The sequence below is a fragment of the Homarus americanus genome, unplaced genomic scaffold, assembly GCF_018991925.1.
Source record: "Homarus americanus isolate GMGI-L3 unplaced genomic scaffold, GMGI_Hamer_2.0 scaffold47967, whole genome shotgun sequence".
Lineage (NCBI taxonomy): Eukaryota > Metazoa > Arthropoda > Malacostraca > Decapoda > Nephropidae > Homarus > Homarus americanus.
The window spans coordinates 726,917-750,384 of NW_024731965.1; the positions used below are offsets into that span (position 1 = coordinate 726,917).

The 23,468-nt window shown below is 41.5% G+C and overlaps 1 protein-coding gene across 1 annotated transcript in view; it reads right to left on the reverse strand.

Moving 5' to 3' along the window:
* Window positions 1–214: 214 nt before the first annotated feature.
* Window positions 215–23,468, reverse strand: part of LOC121868108 (mucin-5B-like) — a 36,981-nt gene continuing 13,727 nt past the window's right edge. The window contains exons 8-13 of the mRNA XM_042368378.1: window positions 17,139–17,312; window positions 16,585–16,629; window positions 15,688–15,823; window positions 8,805–8,933; window positions 8,577–8,648; window positions 215–482 (exon numbers count right to left, since the gene is read on the reverse strand). Coding sequence (XP_042224312.1) covers window positions 400–482; window positions 8,577–8,648; window positions 8,805–8,933; window positions 15,688–15,823; window positions 16,585–16,629; window positions 17,139–17,312 — 639 coding nt within the window. The 3' untranslated portion in view covers window positions 215–399. The remainder of the gene's footprint in view (window positions 483–8,576; window positions 8,649–8,804; window positions 8,934–15,687; window positions 15,824–16,584; window positions 16,630–17,138; window positions 17,313–23,468) is intronic.

Below are 23,468 nucleotides of genomic sequence, written 5' to 3' on the forward strand. Positions count from 1 at the left end.
TCCAACTTCTTACCTGCCCATACACCCACCTACACATCCATCTATCTACCATACCTAACGACCTGCTCACCCACTAACCAAATAGGAATAGCAATCAATCTAGATTATCTACGCTATTTTAAAAATCATATTGGGATCAAGTAACAATAGTTCTTAGCTTCTCAAGTTGAAAAGTACAAAATATATAATCATTATCATCCAAAAAACACTCAAATTAATTTTGATTACCTATCGGACCTTTAATGGTACAAAGGAATATACTACGGCAATATTTTCTTTACAGTCTGAAATTAGTTCTTGCCTCAGAAAAAAACATTAATCATTACTGTGTATGTCTAGTACCAAACACTGAAACTATTATAGACTGTAACAAGAAACCTTAGATCAATTGATTCAGTTTTAGCGAGCAATACGGATGGGTTTCCCTGAGAAGACAGCGGGGTTGAAGAGCAGGTCAACGACGCAGCCATTCCCGTTACACACTGGAAGGATAATTATAAATTAATATACGCTGCTGTTATGCACATACATAAACATACGTGTATACTGTATTATGGTTGTCCAGTCTCTAACATTTTTTTTTTTTTTTACCGAAAACTTTTTTTAAGATTATCTTGAAAATTAAAAAGTGAACATTCTGAAAGGACACTCGACGTATTGACTTCTTCAACGGGAATCATCTTTCATATGCACGACCAGATTTAAAGCCACACCTGCAGTATATACGTATTCAAATGTAATATTTTGACATCCATAAGTGTTGTCAGGAGAAGTGACAAGGTATTGGAGAACATCTGATATCGCTAATAAGAACTCTAGGAGCAAATACTGAACATCTGAGAAAAATATAAATTCATGTATCTTACGAGTATCTCATTCTCTTGGGCAGTTTTTAATACCCTCAAAATAAAGTTGATTTAATAATGATCATATCAGTCACCCAAGAATAACATTTGTCGAACATTATTTTGAGCTTAACCGAAAATTAAGTTTGTTTCCTTGTGGGATTCCTATCTGTTTTATCTATTGATTTTACCCTTTGTCATTCATTCCAATCATGATATCTAGCGTACAGGTGTTTGCGTGAATTTACAAAAGTCTTTAGTACAGTACTGCCTATATTGTAATCTGTTACCTTGGAACCTGTAATAGTTGACGCAAGTTATCATCAATCTATTAAACTCTTGAAAAAGCAAATATTTTGTTATCTTTAATGTGTATTGTTTTGATCTGAGCAAAACAATGTTATTTAGCAGACATCAAATGCTGAGATCTGACCGAAAGAATTTAAACAATCTGAGTGTAGCTGGTGTTAAATAATGTCTTAACCAGGCAATAGTAAGCTAATGTTTGAGGAAACCAAAGTTCTTCTTTATAATCAGAATACAGAAAGACTCCTGTGAAACATATATGTCTCATTGTTCCAAATATTTATAGAAACTAAAGGTTTAAAAAATGTAATGACGACATTAAATACGCAACATCTTCACCAACGGTACCTGCTACATAGTCTGAGGTCTACGTACCCGACATCGTCATATTATATTGAGAAAATACCTTAATAAACTTAACAAATATTCAGCAATATCTTTCTCCAAAAAAATAACAATATTAGTCATTGGTCCGAATTTTGGTAATGGAGTTTGTATTTTGGGTTAGCGCGGCATAACCTTCCTACGTAAGGAAAATTATGTAGTCACCCAAAAAAGTCCTGTCGCGAAGTATGAACCCCGAGATTCAGACTCTTGAATCCGAAGCATTTATGGACAGAATAATGTATCAGTGTCTACTGCTTCGGGTTCACGAGTCTGAATTTATTTTTTTTTTTATTGGGCACTCCCCTACATCTTTGTGTAAGGTGAAGCGCAGAAGCGTTTACAGTGCCCAACAGGGAAGCATGCTAAGTTCATGCTTGCCTTTTGTCTCATGAGTTAAGGGCATAGAAGCCTGAAGAGTCAAGGGCGTAGAAGCCTGAAGAGTCAGTGGTTTATGTCATCAAGTTATTGGAAGCTCCAACAACTTGTCCCTGAATACGAATTCGCAACTTTCGACTTACAACAGGTACCTACTTTACTGCTAGGTGAACAGGGACTAATGGGGGCTAGGAAGTATGTCCAAACAACTTCCACCGGCCCGGGAATCGAACCCGTGACATCTCGCTTGCGAAGGCAAGAGCGGTGCCACTCTACCACCAGCACCCCCACGAGTCTGAATCGTGGTTCGCGACAGGACTTTTTTGGGTGACTGTACATTATTTTTATACAATACATTATGTTTTCTTTAGCCCTTGAGTCACGGCACCATAACTTAATAAAGTTCTCGTCCTAAAAGGTAGTAAGTTTCACTTCCAATTCCTCATAGAGAGCAAACGAATCTGTAATAGAAAGTGATGTCACAGATGAACCTTAGTTTACAAAATCATTAAAACACCACCTGACAGCTGCACAAGCTCATATGGTAGGTCTTTACTTCTGAGATCTAAACCCTTCGAGACAAGAATGTAACTGACCGTGCCCAGTGTTAACCTGAAAAGGGGTCACATAAAATCACCCACATAAAAGGTCAACCCGGAAGCATTACCTAACACAATTTAACACTCCACGGCTTTGTCAAACTATCTATCTGTCAAGGGCTGTTTATTGTTACAATATCCATTCTGTGAAATCCATATAATGTGCATGAAAATGTGTATGCTAACCATGGTTTAAATAAATACATTATTTTTGTCAAAGATGGTTATAATATATGTATAGCCTACGGCCCTACGCACTCACCAAGACACTTGCAGTTTCAAATGACAGGTTAATCTTGTGTGCGTGCAACTCTTCAGACTGACACCGGTTCACTTGCCCTCATGTCTCGCGAGGTTAAGTTCTCATAAGTAAAAAAAAAAAAAAAGAACTCCTACATGGGGAATATGAAGAAAGACTTACTTTTTTCCAGAACGAGAACTTTATGGAGTTATGGCACTGTGACTCCAGGCATAAAGGAACCGCGTGATGTGTATGGAGTTGTAGGATAATTATTTAAGAAAGGAAAGTTATACCAAGCCAACCGAAAACACAGATTACTGTACATTAAAAAAAATTCTTCGTGACCATAATATTTTTTTTGTTAGATCTATATGCTACTTATTGAGTCATAATTTATAACTGCTACATATCAGAGTAGTGATAAGAAACAATTATTCAATCTATGGACAAAAAAAAAGTTTATCAGCTGATCTGTTCTGGTGTAAGTATAGACAAATGATAAGTACTGTACATTGAGTGAATCCACCCTAAAAGTATTCTCAGCAGCCAAAGAAAATTCACATACTGTACACTGTTAGCCTTAAGATTCGTAAGGTAAGGTTAAGGTTGCAACTACGAATGTACGAGCGGACGGTGCAGGTGATTCAGTTCTGGACTTCCTTGCACAGCTCTTTGTAGCTGCCCTTGCAAGGCCTAGTGAGGAAATCAAAACAGCCGGACTACATTAGGACATTCTCAGTAAATGACGGATTTAGCTGTAGCCTTCCGTTTGCATGAAACATCTTTTCGCGAGCTCTAATTGAAAGAAATTTCCACAGGTATGTTGATTTAGCAATAAAAGAGCAACATATGCCCTATGCCCGCCGTTAAACGCTCCCGTTCGTTGGAGACGGCGGCAAAAGGTGACAGTGATGCTGACGACTTTCATCTTGAAGATAAGTCTCAGAAGCAGAAACCTCAGAAGTCAGGGTCTCCAGCAGGGGCTACGGCTCCCTCCCCCACCCCGTCTGGGGCTGTAGAGTTGTGACTCACCTCCTTCTGTCCCCAAGTGAGCTGACATGTGGCTCAATGACCGACCCTCCGCCGACGATGAACATAGGGGATTATTCTCGTTGTCTCCCTGCCCCGTCGCACCTTCTTCGTCTCGCCGTTCCTCGGGACTTGCCTCTGAGCACACGGACGACCTGGTTCTTCCGTCACTGCTCTCCACTTCAGGACTTATCACTTCGCCTCCGCTGAGGTCCTACAGCCGTAATAGTCACCACACAAATGGACGAGACGGGACGCTTTCTCCCTCAAGTGGGTTTTCCTGCTCCCCAGGGGGAGGTGATGCTGAAGTTCACCACCATCACCCCAGAAACTCGTCGTACCAAAGTAATGGTTCGCCATGTACCCTGGGAGATCCCTATCGACGATCTTCGCCCTCCAGGCTCCGTTGTGGGTCGTTTGACCTGTGCCCGTGTGGGCTAATTCCCGTAAAAAAAAAAACACACAGGTACACCAAGTTGGTTCTATGGAAACAATCACTCTCCGTCTGGATCGCCACTCCAAGCAAATCAACCTTCTCTCTGCCCAACTAGACTCGTTTGTGAAAACAATTGCGACACTGCAGAGGCAACAACAACTCATTCTGGACACCCTGACCCAACAGGGGCGCCCTTTGCAAGCCCTGGTGACCCGCATCCTTCCTTCTCCCGAGATGGAGGATCCATCTCTCGCTCTCCCACTCCTCCCTCTCCACTCAACAGAATTTGGTACCTCCTCTGGAGCCCTGTCTAGCCCCACCGACTCATCTCACACCGGAGGCCGTTCCCTCCTCTTCTTACAATGGAACATCCAGGGACTTAGACCTCGCCGGACAGACCTCGCCCAGTTTGTGCTCTCCCATCAAGTAGATGTTGCTCTACTTCAGGAAACCATCACAGACGATGTTACTCCACTCCGCCTCTCTGTCTATACTGTTTACACCCTGCCTCGGTACCGTGGGCAGGCTCGTGGCCTCCTCACCCTTGTGCGTAACACCATTCCATCTGTTCGTCTCCCTTCACCTGACTCACATGGACCCCCGTCTGAATTACTTTCTGTCTCCCTTACTCTTGGTGACCGGACCCTTCGTGTAGTCAATGTTCATTTCAAGAGTGATTCTCTGGACCCCCAGGTTCTTCACGACCTCCATGATGGGGTTCCCACTATTGTTCTTGGCGACTTTAATGCCCGCCATCCCACTCTTACTCCGGATCATCCCACGCCATGTACCCTTAACGGATCACATCTCTCACAGTTTCTTAATGGGGATGATGACGTTCGCTTTCTTTGTCCTGACGACCCTACTCGCTTCCCCCATAGTTTCCTTGATGTTGGCTTACTATCGAACGGTCATACCTCCTTTCATCCTGCCGTCTACACCGAGCCTGCTCTGTATAGTGACCATCTTGCCGTTACTACCCATCTCAGGCTCTCCTTCTCTGCCCCGACATCAGCTCCTTATCGATCCCCTCGCCTTCGTCTCACACAAGATGCTGTTCCTTCCTTTACCCAATACCTTTCTACCTGGGCGGATTCCTATGTTGTCCCTCAGTCCCTTGACTCTTACAGCTCTGATTTTGTTGATGCCGTGTATGACTCTGTCAATCGCGCTGCCTCTCCACGCCCTCTCCGTCACCCCAGAAGTGCCACCAACTACTGGTATCGTATCCCTGCCATGAGACATTTCCGGCAGGTAACCCGTGATTGCCACTCTGCCATACGGAGGTCTCGCTCTCCAGAGGACTGGGAAGACTTCAAAAACTGGTGCTCCTTTGCAACTCAGGAGCGTCGTCGGATTCGTGAGGCGGACTGGCTATCCTTCACGGGGTCTCTATCGTTCCAGTCGTCACCCTCCTATGTCTGGAATCTGATTAATGCTATACGGGGTACTCGACGGAGGCCTCCTCCCCACCCCTACCCCGCCTTCGTTGCCTGCTCTTTAATGGAGGACTGGGCACGAGCTTCATCCCCTGTGGCAATCTCCAGATCCAATGCAGGAGGCAGTGCAGGCTCGCATCGATGCGTCTGAGCCTGTTGTTCGTGCTGCTCTTACCTCCCCTGCCCCCACTGATCATCCCATCACACAGTTCGAGCTTGACAGTGCTCGTCGCTCTGGAAAAGACACCTCTCCTGGGGATGATCAGGTAAACTACTCTGTCCTCAACGCCTGTACTAATATTCCTAACGGCCCCTTGCTCGCTCTCTGCAATATGTCTTATGAACTTGGGGTTCTCCCGTCCAACTGGAAAAATGCCACTATTATCCCCATCCCTAAGCCGGGAGATCCTGGGAAATATCGACCCATTAGACTTACCTCCTGTGTTTGCAAGATGGTGGAGAGGATACTCCATCGTCGCCTTCTTCACACCATAGGCGGCTTACACAACTCCCTTAATGGTTTCATACAACATCGCGGCACAGCACACCCCATTGCTTCCTTTTATTGCAATCAGACTGCCTACGTCTCCGTCTTCCTTGATATCAAGGGAGCCTTTGATACGGCTCAGTCTGCCCTTATTTTAGCTGAACTTGTTCGGTTAGGGGTTAAAGGGAGACTTCTTCAATGGATCGCCTCTTACGTCACTGGACGTCAGGCCCGGGTTCGCGTTCAAGGCTCTATGTCTCCTGTTCAAGAAATGAACCTCTGCACCCCTCAAGGTGGAGTCCTGAGTCCCACCTTGTTTAACACTCTCATGCACTCCATTGCATCTCTCCCGTGGCCGACAGAAGTTGTCCACTCAGGATATGCCGACGATGTCCTCCTCCAAGCCCCTGACTACCTCAGCATGCAGGAAGCCCTTGATCTGGTCTCCAGAGAGTGTGATTCACTTGGTTTCCTTCTTTCAACTGCGAAAACAAAAGCCATGTGGCACGGTCGTGTTGTACCTCCACCCCTTCTCTTATCAGGAACGCCCTTGGACTGGGTTAATGAGACAAAATACCTGGGTGTGTATGTAACTCGCACACGTTGTCTGATCCCTGAAGTCCGCTATCTTCGAGACATATGCTTTCGGCGTCTCGCTCCCCTCTCTACCATGTGCAGGGGTTCCCTTGGTGTCACCATCCCTGTACTTCTCACCAGGTACAAGTCCTTTGTCCGTTCCTGTGTCGACTACGCCGCCCCTGCCCACGTCAACATTAGTGGGACTGCTGTCAACCGTCTCGAAGTTATCCAGAGGAAAGCTGCTCGTATCATCCTTGGGGCTCCTCAGTGGACACGCTCTACTTCTCTATATACCGAACTTGGTCTTTCCCCCTTACAGGATCGTGTCCAGGAGTTTTACCTAAAACTACCGTTTCCATTCTACGGGATTTTCGTGGCAACTATGTCCAAGCCAACTTGGCTCCTGCTGTCCGAGGCCGACCTCCATCTAGAAGACAGTGGCGAGGGTCACTCATCCGAGCCCTTCAGGAACACGACGTCCTGCCTGATATTGTTGTCACCCCTGCTGTTGGTTCATCTCCTTCTCCCCGGCTGGATTTTCAACCTGAAGTGATTACCCTCGGTGGACCGCTCCCAAACTCCCACGTGAACCCTGTTATTCTCTGCAAATACCACCTCTCCAGGAAGGCCCACTGGTCCCCAGGTACGGTCGTCCTCTACACTGATGGTTCTGTTGACCCCGCTACAGGTTGGGCCGGGGCTGTTGTCTACATCTCCCGTCCTGATGCCCCTGAGCCTATCAAACTTTCTCTCAGAGTTTCTGACGGGGCATCCTCCACTCAGGCTGAACTGATAGCCCTCCTTGCTGCCCTTCTCGCTGAGGAAGAAGCAGATGCCCCTTGCTTGTCTGCTGCGATTCCAGGTCTGCTTTCGACGGGATCGCATTTGGATCAGGGGAAAATCAGGACCTCATCCTCCGAATACGAGGGTTAACATCAACACTTCAGCATACAGGCCGTCCTGTTACATTCCTATGGATACCAAGTCATGTCGGTATCTTGGGGAATGAGGCAGCAGATGGCCTTGCCAAGACTGGCTGTAACAAGGTCACACCTGACTACATTGTTCCTCAAACACTTTTACAGCTTAAGACCCAAATTCGCCGCAAACAGAGAGAAGCTCGGGAAGCAGCCATACCCCTGGACTCCCCGCCCACCTGGTACGATGTCCTCCATAAACTCCCTGACCTCTCGTATGTCTATGGGAAAGGGTGGCGGAAGAGGCACGTGATTGCTGCCCGTGTCATCATTGGGTATGACTTTGCTTGGAAGATTGGTAATCCCGCTTCCTCTGAGCATCGCGCTTGTGCATTATGCAGAAGACCCGACAACCGCACCCTTGTCCACTACCTCCTAAGATGTCCCCACACACAACGCTTCCGTGACGCCTGCTGGACCACCACTCCACGACCCCATGACGGAGACACGATGATCCTCCTCATACTGGCCAGATATTATGTAAATAATATTGATGTGTTGAAGGAATATCCTTCCTTCTTTAGGCTTTAGTAAGCACCTTTATAATATTTATATATATTTGCGACATTTGCCAGATACTCTTGGTGTTATTGTACAGGGGTACCTAGTGACAGCACCAGGATCCCTCTTCCTCTATCATGGAATAAGATATTGAAAATGAAATTATACAGTATTTTTATGATCTGCATGATAGTTATCGCTAATCGGCATTTATCCCTTTTCAGTGTAATATATACTGTATATATATATATATATATATATATATATATATATATATATATATATATATATATATATATATATATATATATATATATATATATATATATAGATAGATAGATAGATAGATATAAGCACACACCACTAATGTCTTACCTGTATGTGCATGTGCAGGAGGTTTGGGAGGTACACCGATATCACTACACTCCCCCTTAGCATGATCGCACCCTGTCAATGGAAATTCAATCATTCATAGTGAAAATACCCTATACTCCTTTGTTTCATTGACTCTGGGTTTTCTTGTTCCCATGTGCACCACCTTGCCATTGATATATATTATCATTATTAACAGTAGTAGTAGAAGAAGATTAATTAACAGCTCACCTTCAGTCATGGTTTCGACAAATATTCGTTGCTCCGTCATCTCCTGCACTGTATTGAGCCACTTATCCATCTCCGGCTCCGGGTTCTGCTCTCCATTCTTAATCATACACAGGTCGAAGGTACAAGCGTCTGTGGGTGATGATAAGGAAGTTTTAAAGAGTAAGTGGTGCGATAAAGTTGCACCAGAGATGGCGGAGAGCCATCAGTGCAGTTATTAGTGGAGTACCACAAAGAGTTATCCTTGGACCCAACTTGTTCCTGATCTATATTAAGGACATCGATGGAAATATATCAAGCCACACGAGTATATTTATGAAGGTGGCAAGGCAAGACGATGTCGCAATCATGCAAAATATCTGCACAAGCTGTTCAAGTGGTTGCAATAGTGGCAAAAACTGTTTAAAGACGATGTCGCAATCATGCAAAATATCTGCACAAGCTGTTCAAGTGGTTGCAATAGTGGCAAAAACTGTTTAACTTTACAAAAATTTAAGACTGCACGTGGGATACAACAACCCTAAAGAAAGCTATTCTCTGAAAAGCACTTTTCTGATAATGTTAATAAAGAAAAAGATATCGGTATCGTGATAAACCATTCACTGAAGGCTACGCAACAAGCAGTAAAAACAGTTAACGAAAATCTAGGAATTATAGGACAAATACAAGAAATTTCTCCTCCAAATTTATAAGCATCTCGTACGTCCTTGTATGGATGACTGTATACAGGCATGAAAACCTTACTTCCTGAAAGACTTAATACTACAAGTTTTACTACTACTACTACTTTGCTGTCACCTCTCTGAGGTGACTAGTGAGGCCGATACAGGACCGGCAGGATCGTTCATAGATGTTACACATGTGGAGAGCTACATCTAGTGCGAGAGGGGCGGCGGCAGTGTACACTAAAGTCACCACAGCCATGGAAAACAACACCCCCAAAACACACACGGCTGGAACCAAGAAACAATAACTCTTTTCAGAAACCTAAAGGAAGAGCTGAACGAAATATGTAAACAATCACACAACGACAAATGGAACCAGCTAATCACAAACACAGAGGCCGACTATCACAATCCAAAACTCTTCTGGAGTAAAATAAAAAACCTAATGGGCACTAACTCCATAGGTAACAGCCATCTTATAGATGACAACGGGGTAAAAGCTACAGAACCTGTAGACAAAGAAATGATTTTCAGAAGTTTCTGGAGTAACATATATAAAATCACAGAAGACGAAACAGAAACTATTATAGAGTAACAGAACAGATGGTAACAACACACCTTATAGTAAACACACAGAAATGGCAACCACCAAGAACAATAGACCTCAACATACTAAACAGGGCAGACACATTAATCACGCCACAAAAGACTTAACAAACCTAATAACCAGTTTTAAAAATAAAGCACCTGGACTAAGTCAGATAAACAAAACCGTCCTTCAAAACTTACCCACAACATTGATAAAACAACTATCACAGATCTTTAACGCCTCACTAGCAACAGGACACTTCCCCACGAGATTCAAAACAGCCAAAATCAGATTCGTATCCAAACCCTATTAGAAACACCAGGCAAAATACTAGAAAAAATAGTCATCAACAAACTCAGAAACTATCGAGAACAGGAAAACAAATATAACTCCAGACAACATGGAATCCCAAAGAACAGAGGCACAAACACGGCTATTGCACTAATTTACGAAACAATAGCTAACGCCCTCAGCAATAAAAACCAGTGCAATGTCGTTCTCAGAGATGTATCAAAAGCTTTCGATAAAGTGTGCCACGAAGGCCTCAAATATAAAATAATTCAACTTGACATGCCAAAAAACATGACTACCCTTCTCTGCAACTTCTTAGACAACAGACAAGCCAAACTCATTATAGACAACTACACTGGATAAACCTTCAACATACACAGTGGAGTACCACAGGGCAGCAACATTTCACCCACACTGTAAACAATATACACAGCAGACATACCAGACCCAAGACAGTCGGACTACATAGCACACGCAGACGATATCACGCAAATAATACAATATCCGGGAAGCTCTAAACAAATGATGGCTATAAGAACAGGAAGAGAAACTGAAGCAATTAACAACTATAAGAGAAAATGGAAAATCCAAACCAACATCCAAAAACTAAATATTATATACATTGCAAAAATAATTCCATACCCAATCATAATCAGCAATCAACAGATACCATATGCAGAAAGTGGAAAACACTGGGACTCAAAATTACACATAAACGGTATACACCAACACATCAGGGAAAGATTGACAAAGCCCAAGTCACAACTAACAAAACTCCGTCGCTTCAGAAAACAAAACACCAAAACACAACTACATCTATACGAATCACTCGTCAGACCACACCTTGACTACCCACCAATTCCACTTAACACAATAACTAAAACAAGCAAACATAAGCTGCAAGCAGTCCAAAATACAGCACTAAGAAGAGCAGCAAGACATAGGCCGCCATACAGACAAAAAAATACCAGACATACACATCGAACATAACATAGACACAATTAACATAAGAACACACAAACAAGCAAAAGCGGCATGGGACACACTACACCGAACACAAGACCCTATTTTACAGGAACAAGTACAGACAAACAACAATATATCACACAGCTGGTGGCCAAGAAGCATCAACATTAACACAATCAGCCCGGAACCATTATACGCGAGAGAATAACACGACTCATATAACCGAAAAGATGGGGACTATCCTGCCAGCTCACACAAGGACCTGGTGGGACCCCCTAATCACAAAAGATGAGGAACATCCCTTCAGTAACACAAGAACCTGAAAGGACCCTCCAACAAACACTAAAACAGCACATTCACTTGGGATCACACTTTACACTAGCTTAGCTTAGCTTATCTACCCTCCCTTGCCCCTGGTGGAATGCTGGACGTCCGCCACTGGTTCAGCCACAAACCAGCCTCCGCAAGGTGGAAAGCCCACCTGCTATCATTCTTCTTCTGTACTTCCCGCTTCTTAACTTTGCCTTGCCTTTAATCTTCTTCTCCTCAGAGCCACGGCTCTCTTATCTCGGTGTTCTGACTGACTGACTGACTGACTGGCAGTGTCTTTCCGACGTTGGCGCTTGTCTACCTTGGATTGCAGTCAGGCTAACTCGAAAATATTGACACCTTTTCATACGGTGCTCCTCCAAGCGTTACGGTGTGCAGTAATCGTTTCCAAGGTGAAGGGATCGATTTGGCACTTTTTCAGGTAGGTCTCAAGACAATCCTTATATCTTTGCATTGCCCGCCAGTGTTACGTTTACTGTTCATTAGGTGATTGTAAAGTAGCTCCTTTGGTAGTCTTCTGTCGTCCATGTGGGCAACATGACCAGTCAAAAGTAGTTGTTCATGGATAATGGTAATCTCGATGCTCCTACAGTTGGTACCAGCGAGAATACTGTTATTTGTTCTCTTGTCTTCCCAGCGAAATCGGAGGATGGAATGTAGACTACGTAGGTGAAAGTTTTCAAGTGCCTTGGGGTGCCTCCTGTATGTGACCCAGGTCTCGCTGCCATATATAGCACGGTAGGGAAGACCACTGCTTGATATACATGCAACTTTGTAGATAATTTCATCTCCCTACAGCTTTAGACACGGGTACGAAGTCTGCCAAAGGCTTGAGAGACGCATCTGATCCGAAGCTGAATCTCCTCATCGATGTCCGCGGTAGTGGACAGGTGGGAGCCGAGATACGGAAAGTGGGTAACATTAGGGAGGATAGTACTGTTAAGCTGGATGGATGGTGGAGGTGTATCTGAACCAGGGGCAGGATGAAAGAGAATCTGAGTCTTACGTACATTTACCTCAAGGCCGAAGTGTGCATACACATCTGCTTAGGTGTTCAGGATCTTCTGTAGGTTCGCGTTCAGTGTGAGCAACAAGGTCGTCTGCATGCTGAAGTTCAATAATGGAAGATGCCTACACCTTTGTTCCTGCCTAATGTCGTCTTATGTTGAAAAGACCCTTCATCCTGTAGTCGATGTCTACCCCGCCAGCTGAATTGGCACTGGCACAAATAAGGAAGGCAGCCAAGAAAATGGCAAAGAGAGTTGGTGTCAGCACACATCCTTGTTTTACCCCCATTTGGAAGGGGAAGAACTCAGATTGGGTGCCATTCATGCCATTCATGCCATCGAGGAGTTGCCTCAAAATGGCGATGAATTTTTGTTGGCAGCCAAAATGACTGTGGGTCCGCCAGAGGGCTTCCCTGTTGACCGAGTCGAAGGCCCTGGTTAGATCGATGAAGACCATGTACAGGTCAGGCCGCTGTTCTCTGCACTTTTCCTGTATCTGGCGGGCAGCAAAGATCATGTCAGTGGTGCCACTTGATGTCTGAAGCCACATTGAGATTCTGGGAAGAAGTGTTTCGCCTCGGGCGATAATCTTCCCGGCTACAGACAGCAGCAAGATCCCACGGTATTTACCAGTTTGACCAATCTCCCTTGTTCTTATAAATATTGACACTGGAAATATCTTTAAGAGCTTGGGGATTTCCTCCTTTTCCCACATTTTCTCTTTGGAGAGAGTGGAGAGGGCTGGTAAGCAGAGGTCGTCCTGCTTTATGCACCTCGACTGGGACTCCATCAGACACTGAGGCTTTGATACTTTTCATCTGTTTGATGGCAGTAGTTACCTCATCCAGGGATGGAAGATAGCTGAGACGGATCAGCTCTGGATGCTGAGGGACCTGCTGGGTAGTCAGGACATCAACATCAGTGTTTCTGTTGAACAGCAAATGGTAGTGCTCTTTCCAGCAATGCCTTCTTCGTCTTTAATTAGGGAGATACCGTCAGATGACCGGAGGGGGCCTGCGCCATGGGTGATTGGTCCATAAATTGTTTTAAATTCGTGCATCTTTTGTTGATCTGGAGGTTTTTTGTTTCACATGCCCTATTTTGGTATGACTGAGGGTTGTTCTGCCAGTCAGATAAAGCAGCACGTTTATCATCGATGAGGACATTGATTTCCGGATCATTTTCATCAAACCAGTCCTGGTGCATTCTTTCGATCTGGCCTAGGGCCTTCTGCAGATTTTTATCATGACAGTGTCGAGAATACCCCATTCGGCACTGGGATTTGGGTTGTTTGTTGTCGGGTTGTTTATTAGCCTATGTTCAAACTGCTCTCTGAAAGCATGTGCTACCGCTGGATCTCCAGACGCTTAGTGTTAAAACCTCTTCTGGAGGTTTGTTGCCTTCGCCGTTTTGGGGCGACGTGAAGTGAGAGCTTGGCTCTGACGAGCCGATGATCAGTGTCGCAGTGGTCTGAGGCATGCATGTCTCGGGTGATGAGGACATCTCGGCGATCTCTTTCTCTGACAATGATGTAGTCAATGAGATGCCAGTGTTTGGATCATGGGTGTTGCCACGAACCCTTGAACTGGTCGGCCTTTCCCTAACAAGGTATTGGTGATAGTGAGGTTGTGTGAAGCACACTTGCTGAGGAGGAGTAGACCGTTGGGATTACACTTCCTAGTTCATTTCTCTCTATGATTCCCTGCCAAATGTTAGCACCTCTGCCTACTCTGTCATTGAAGTCACTTAGGAGCACAACCTTTTCTCCTCTGGGGATAGAGGTTAGCACTCTGTAAGTCGGCGTAAAAGGCCTCCTTGATGTCATCCTCTGCATCCAGTGTTGGGGCGTATGCACTGAATAAAAAGGCATGACGTAAGTGTTTCAGTGGAACTCTGGGCGTCATGAGGCGCTCGTTGATCCCAATAGGCATTTCAGTTAGCCTGTGTAGGAGGCGTTGGCGGATAGCAAAGCCAACTCCACAAATGCGAGTTTTCTCCACAGCAGACTTACCCTTCCAGAAGAAGGTATAGCCAGACCTCCGTTCTGTGAGTCGACCCTCGTCTGGGAGCCGGGACTCACTAATGTCTGCTATGCCGATGTTATACCTAGCCAGTTCTTTTCCTACAGGGGCGGATCTTCTTTCAGGATGCTTATTTGTGCCAGTATCTAAAAGGAACCTGACATTCCATGCAGCAAAAATATGAGGTTGATTAATTTGTTTTTGTTTTGATCTGTGATTATGATCGTGTTTTCGACGACAACAGCAAAATGACGCCAACTAAGTGGAATGACACACAACCCACACTACACAAGTGGGTTTCATAGCACTTGGTACATGAATGGGTGCAGCTTGTGGGATTATCTCACCACAGCTCCAAAGTAGCACATAGTCATAAATGTTCGTCTATATAAAAGAACCTCTCTGGCCGGGCTCAAGCAAATACCACATTAATGCTGGTTAGGTACCGTTAGAGCTTTATTGTTGATGTACAATATTTGAATTGCCAACGTGTTTTAACTCATAGGCATTAAAACATTTATTATAGGTACTTTGTGAGGCCACTGTGCATGTAATATTCATTATTTAAGTAACATTCCATATATAGCATTTCTTATCATTTTGATTTTCAGTCATTTGTTGCCTCATGCAACATTTAATAAAGTTGGAAAAATTCTTAGGAGTCATGTTTTGGAATTTTGCTGTTATTTGTTTTTTCTTGTTTTTTTTTACCTTACATAATACTCAAACAGAATTCAAGTATTTGTTTCATGAACTTATATTTTCACATTTAATATTTTTTTTTATATTAACCACTGTACATTTGCAATATTCTTCATGTTCTATTTCATTTTATCGTTTCCAAAATTCTTCTGTGAAAAAAAAGTCTTAGTATCGCTTACATACTGGGCCCAATTATGTCCTAGGCTATTGATGAGTTAACATCGGTGCATTCCATCACACAGGTTGGCAGAACATGCATAAACTTGAAACATTGAAAAGCAACGTTGAATAAGATATAACATAACAGCCACTCACCTCTGAGTATACCGGTTAGTGGTGCAGATGCTGGACGGTTATTGTGTTTCACATTTTCAACAGCTTCATTGCATTTGCCCGATAAAAGATTCCAATCTTCAACATTTCCCCAGCATTTGTCTACAACTTCTCGAGCCTTTTGTGTGAATGATGAAGAAAAATAATATGCAACATATTTAATGTAGATAAGGTAACCTCAGTATAATGAATTAGTCCACTGATAATTTAACACCTTGAGTACGATAAATTAATCCCTGAATACAATGAATTAATCCTTGAGTATAGTGACAGTGTACTAAGGGGATTGAGTCGTCATACTGAGGATTAAAGAATAACTTTTTACCCCTCCATGAGCATACACATGACGAGGTTATCAAGACGAAAACATACTTGTTTTGCTTATATAAACAAACTCCACAACCACTTCAACATTTTCTTTATTATTATTATTATTATTATTATTATTATTATTATTATTATTATTATTATTATTATTATTATTATTATTGGCAGTTGCTCAATATCCTTTGTAACATTGACGAATATAAATATATGATATATAGTGGACACCATTCAGTACCCTGTTTAATTGGGGCAAGCAGATGAAACAACTGGAGAAGCATTGAGCAGTTTCAGAAATAAACTCAATTAAATAATCTAGTGAAAAGAAAGTAATGTCCACACAAAGCGATATATGACCTTTGCTTCAATAGAGTAATGATTATAAGAGGCATTTATCGCCTTACACTGAAGCCTAGATTAAGTTAGTATAACCATTTCTTAAATTATTATCAAAGTTTGCATTCGTGTTCATCATCGTGTTTTTGAATATGAAGCCACTGCCAATATTTTTAACTACTGAACTTAATTGTTAAGGTACAACAGTGTGATACATACCTTAGCGGAGCCCTTTTTTCTACCGGCAGGGCAGCCAGGCGGGGTCTGATGCATTAAAAACAAAAACAAAAGTAATTAAAGACTTATAAAATTATGTGATGTAAATATCTAGTTCAGTTCTTTCTGTGTGTCAGATTTATTTTGTCTACTTTGATATGTTACGAGACTAAAATAAGTATGGAAACTATATTTACATTGACTTCACTATGACCACTAAATTAGGTGTAGATTAACTTGTTCTTTCTTAATAAATACGAAATTGTGATTATCCTCACCAAAAGTATGTTGGGAGATAAGAGTATTGACATCACTCCCAGTTTTGTTATTCATCCAGCATGTAAATCATATATTGGCTTGTTAGTTTTTGCACAATGTCTTCTACTGTCACATCGCACCTTCACCAGACCTAACTAGGGTGTTTCTCTAGGGATACACAGTAGTTTTTGTTTGGTTCCAGCTAGATATGCTTAATTTTACATCAAATACCTTGACTATATTTGGCGGGAAACAAGAGCTTTAGTTTAAATTTTGATATATGTCAAGCTAACACTTACCAACCACGACTCTGCGAATTCCTGTGGTGCAAATCCTTCGACATCGAAGACTTGTTTTCCTCGGCTGGTGAAATCATTGTCTATGTTATCGTCAGGACTTCCACATAACCCATTAACTTTATTCTTCAGGTCAGGATGAGCCCAGATGTCAATACTATTTGTGCATTGTTGAAGCTGAGAGATTAGACGTGAAGGATTAGAGAAAGTCGAGTAATATGTCATTGGACTCATAGTTAACACACTAATCTAAACAGTTATAGTATAGCACAGTAGTTATGATAAGGTTCTGAGAGTTATGATAGCTGTTGTATGACACGTAAGGGAAATGAGGAACATGTTAAAGTACAGTAAGCTATCCACCTTGATGTGAGTTAAAAAAAATCGAAATCTATATTAAATTTTCTGGCCTTCGACGACACATCTATTAAGGCCGGACTACTTTCATTCTTTAATTTTCTTTCGAATTTGTTTCATATTTTTTTCCGCATTCTTCTTTCTTCTTTATTCACTAATTGGTTATAAATAGTGTGGTCTGCAAAGAAGGGCCATCGTGAATAGCATTAGAACAAACCCTAACCTAACCTAATAACCCAGCCATCGCGATTATTATGAAGATCTAGTCAGGTTATTAACATAGTGAAAGGTAAATGTGCATCAAAACAGCAGAGGTAAGTTGGTTATATTGAAACTTAACCGTTAAATATCCCTGAGGAGATGAGAGATAGAGCCATTACTGAGATAACTGGAGCACATTCAGAGAGCATGTGGGGGGGGGGGGGGAAGACTGAATTGCGAAAAGCAAAGCACGTGGTTCAAGTGTTTAAAAATAGTGTCAGTCTATTAACAAGCCATTTTTTTATGATTATTCATGAAATAATGTTCTAAATGGAAGGCAGCAATAACGTATACCAGAATAAACAAATATCATGAAAACAAAAATAATATGGTAGCTAAAAACGTTTCCTGTACTGCCAAAGTGAAAAGGAGTTAGACTGAAGTGACAATGGGCCGTGGTTGTCTTACAGTTTAGCTTGGATATTTATTTAAATCTTCTAATTATGGTTTCTCTGAGACAAGCATTTGTTTGGTAGTTGTTGGGCCTGTATCACTTCTCTTTAGTTTTTTCTGTATGTTGGGGACTACTCTTCGACAAGGGATTAAGAGTATTTTTATATTTATTTGGGTGCAGATAACGAGAAGCCTGAGTGATTGGTCAAGCTAAGTTCAGCCATTTATTTTATACATTTGCCTACTCTGATGTTGCACTGCCTGAACACCCATATAAAGACCATGTGTTTATTGGGCTTATCTAGACTGTCAACAATTCTCTCCTGAATATCGCACAGAACTTTTAGATATATTTTTTTTCTGCAGTTGCTTGCAGTGCAATTTATCTATCAAATGCAGTCTTCTTTAGCATTTCATATCTTATCTTTATAGCATGTGGCGGTCTCGCTAATAATTTCTTGCTTCTTGTCCTGAGGGTCGCTGATTCGATTCCAGGGCATTTTCACTCCATTCAGTTGTAAATGGGCACCTATCTTACGGTTGGAAAATGAAAGTGATCACATGCCTTGCCGGCCACGCTGCTTCCTTGCGTACCGATGGCTTAAAATATAGACCGTCCTTAAGGAGAGCCACATTCACCCTCACCTTTTCACACATCCATTCAACCATTCTGTCACGAAATAATCCTACCCATTTATGAAAATGTGTTTAAAAATGTTGGCACTTGTTTAATGGATCGTTTGGGATATTCAGGTAACTATATGGCTTATTATTTTTCGGTATTTTGATTGGTTAGTGTTTGTTTCTCTGTTTCTGAAGCATGGTAGGTCTTACAGCTAAGGGTTCAGGTAGTTGCGTGCCTCACCTGCTAGTCCGTGGTATACCCTCGTGTAGGAATAGGATCTTAATTTGATATCATCTGTATTCATCTGTGACTTAGTGTTGTATATTAGATTATTCCTAGATAATTATTCAAATTTACATAAACATTAAGTCAAAAGAACTAGAGGTTTTATGCTACACTTTGCTCAAGTCGTTGTCATTATACACTCGTAACTCTGCAATGTGTTTATTTGCCCTAAAAAAATGGCCTGGAATAGAATGCAGTATACTGTAGTATTATAATTATCTGCGTAAGAAACTGGTAAGACTGATGCCACTTTTCAGGGGAGAAGTTCCTAGACACAAGTTCTTACGACTCGTAACACCCACTCGCAGTCTTAGAGCCACCCGTATATGAACAAATATAGTTTGGAAGGTCGAGTTCTAAGAATTACTTCTGGGTCTCTGTTACTTAGCGGGAGACCAGAAAGCTGACCTCAGGAGCTGGTTAAACTTTTATGACAGGTCATCAGTATGCGCTGGTTGTATGATTCTGTACCAAGTCGTATTATCCCAACACCTAGGTGTAAAGTATCGGCCATAGAAGGCCTCCACCTGCCCCTTTGATAAGTATGAAAACATAAAGATATTCAGATTCTGCAATGTGGTCACGGCTGCGGACCCTGAGGCCTGAGGTGTCAGCAGCTTTTCTCCTAACTTTGTTTCTACATTTTTTTTACTGATGCTACCGATGTCATCTTTCTAACTAATTTATTATCAAAATAAAAGCAAAGGCATTTCAGTGAAGTTTTTAATTAAACAGGAGTACTGCCTCAAATTAATAACAGCCTTTTAAATAAAGAAAATATTGTAAAAAAATATATCTACATTTTTACGACTGCAACATTTAATGCTGAGTGGGTCCATAATAATCTTGGGTTCGCTCAGCTGACTTCTAGAGAATAGTACAGTACAAAGTAGTGCAGTCGTCTTTGAGCAACTGATTTAACCCCTCTTTTACTGAGAGCTGATGGTAGAAAATACTGCTGGAATATACCCTTTTCTCTCTCAGAAAAATGAGTCCAAAAATATAATAATAAATAATGGTTGCCCCTCGTGTAACGAGGATGGCCGGCCAAAGAGTCACTTAGGCATGAATTTGTTAAAGAAGCTGAAGCTGTCGCCAACACAACAACCACGCCCTAACTTAACGAGCTGCATGACCCAGTGTCAAGGAATAGTCCGAGAAGACCGAACAACTCGCCAACTGCACTGGCTAACCATTACCCCGGAACACAGTCCGCAAATCGATTAACATCCAGGTTCCCAATTACTGCTGTGTAGACAGAGGCAAATGGCGTAAAGAATCTTTCCTATATCTTACTAAAAACAAGTTTTATACAAGTTATTTGTCTGTAGATTTTTTATTAATCACAGAAGGTTAGTTCCTTGAATACCTGAAGCAAGAAAAACTGTTAAGTGATCCATTTTGTTGGGTCACAATTTCAGGGTTTTTTTATTATATGAAATAGACAGATTGTTGTGTGTTTTTGTTTAAATGATTTTGAAATGCCGTCTTTCAGATTCACTAAATTACCTAATGTATTCCTGAGTTTATGAGAGTCAAGTAGTGAATCATATGGAATTTTGTTTGTCTTACGAAAACTGATTAGATACAAATAATCTCTCATTCTATGGCGTTATACACACAATTAATTAGCACAAGAATGATGAACAGGCATCGATTAGTCGAGAATTTGTTCGTACTTAGAACGGTTATAATATGAGCTTAATGACATGAATTCGGGAAAGTTGCTGACACCCTCAGTTCGTGAAACACATCTATCAACTTTCTAACGTATTATTATGTAACACACACAGTCGGGGACAAAAGTTCCCTCATTTGGGGTTGATGCAGCTTCAATTTAGGAGGGAGCAAACTCTTGACCCCGACAGTATATATTGCTCAAACGGAAATCACATACCCAAATCCTGCCACCTATTTAGGGCGTAGTCTCAGAACACGTCACTTCCGATTGTGGATTACTTAAGCGACGGACTGACGGTGTCGAAGGGACTTGAAGGGCGGGTGGCGATTAGCATAAACGTCCTGCTTGTAACTCTGTATAAAACATTCCCAGAGGAGAATCCTCCTATTTGTATACATCAAATGCTTGACTTCCCTTGCACACTTATCAAAAAGAATAGAGATTAAAGAAGGTACAGACAAGGCAAGGTGAGAGAACAACATCTACAGAATTTACCTGATCGCTCGGGGCTACCAGAGAGTTTACACCTTTAAAGTATACAACCAGTCATTACTGTATCACTTATGGTGCCAACATTATCGTAGCTGAGATATTCATCCCTTACGTTATCCTTGAGGGGCTATAGGAGTAATACCCACACAGAACTTCAGAGTTTGGATTGGTGAACCATCGGAGTAGACAAAACTACAATATTATTCAGCTGCAGCAAATCAAATTTGTGCTTGGTTACAGAGATGTTGACAGTAGTTGGCTAAGTTGTTGGCGTCTAGGAATCTCTGGCTAATGTTGTTTGTGATGTTTCACGTGGTTATGGAGGACACTTCTCCGATGCTCACTTTGAGAGATATAGTTCTTCACGAGCTTGTCCCTGATCTTGTTAATTATGAACCAAGCTTAGAGAGAGGGAGGCCTTGGTGGCTGGAGGGACGAATTCTAACAAGGGATTCCTCTTAACCTCCTTGCTAAAACCTTTACTCATTTATGTATAACGATTTTATATTGAGTGAGGAGACGGCAGAATGTCTTCTTTCATATAGTCTTTATTCATTGATAATCATGTTTCCACTTGACAATGGTGATAATCTTGGTTCGTAACGTAATTTTGTTTGTCTATATTTACTCTAGCTGGTGTACTGTGTAGGGTGAGTGTTAAGCAGGTTCCTCCTCTCTGCAAGAGAAAGTTGGTTGGAGTTCATTGGAGTCCTGCTATCTTTTTGGGGGGTGAGAAGTTGGTGAGTTTTGCCTTTTTCACAGCAGGACTGGGGATAGCAAGACACACCCTCTCTCCAGATACTTTAAATATAGTAAAAACATGATATTCCGGGACAGACACGTCTTTTGGGGCAATAAAGCAGACTGGTTTTTTTTGGCTAGGTCAGTACTCGGCAGGTGTCGACCCGTTTAAAGAACCCTCTAGTTCATTTAGGATACCTAAAGTACTATTAAGTACCCTAAACTACCCCCCTTACAGAGAAGGGTATGCAGACCCTTGCAAATAAAGAGGCCCTTAATCACATACACTCTTTGGGTTCGGTTTTCCTAAATTACTGTGTGCAATGACGAGCGATAAGAAATACACTGACTGGTTGTTATTGTAACCCCCACCGCTCTTATATTTTGCTTCCAGGTGCTGTGCAAAACTCAAGCTGGGAAGCACTCAGTTTATTTTTCACTTTTGTTTGTTGGTTGGTCGGTATAACAAGCGGCTTGTGTGTCATCATTATGACCTGACCTCATGTTTTTAGGTCACCCTGTATATTTAAGCCTCTCTCTGTCCATGTAATCCAGTTGCCTCTGAAGATGTCTTGAATAAAGACGAAAGCTAAGGTACTCCGTTGTTTCCATTTTCCCGTGTGATTTTATCAAGATTTATCTTATCCACGTTTTCATTGTGATTATTACATAAATATATATATATATATATATATATATATATATATATATATATATATATATATATATATATATATATATATATATATATATATATATATATATATATATATATATATATATATTAGGGTGGTCCAAAACTATATGGTAAAAAATATAAGTAGTAATATATTGCCTCCACAAGCCTTAAAATTGTCCATTTGGTTCATAGATAAGGTCTGTAAAATTTTATCCATATTCATTAACATTTAGAGGTCAATCCATTTTGCATATTATACTTGTAGTGTAGGACTGAATTTTCTTGTCCGCATGATACAGTCTTAATATACACAACACATTATATTGGGTATATTTCAATGTATATAGCCTAGTTGCCTATTTGGAAAGGGCAAAGAGTCAAGTATTGAGTCATAGGGACTGACAATGACAGGTTGAAACAGGAAACACAGACAAGGGTTACCATTAATCAGATGAAGTTACTTATTTCATTTATATCTCATCAGTTCTACAATTATTTCATTATCAATCTAAATAGTATATTTTGCTGAATAAAGACAATGTGTTTATAATGTGTTTATCTAGCCCCGAAAAATCCTTATTACGTACTAAATGGAAAAAAAGAGGACATTGGATTGACCTCTAAATATGCTTTAAATGATCCAATTTTTTTCTGGGATGCATTTTGTACCTAATGGACAAAAATAAACCTTGTGGAGAAAACGTATACAAATATGTGATATTTTGGACCACCCTATATATATATATATATATATATATATATATATATATATATATATATATATATATATATATATATATATATATATATGAAGATGTT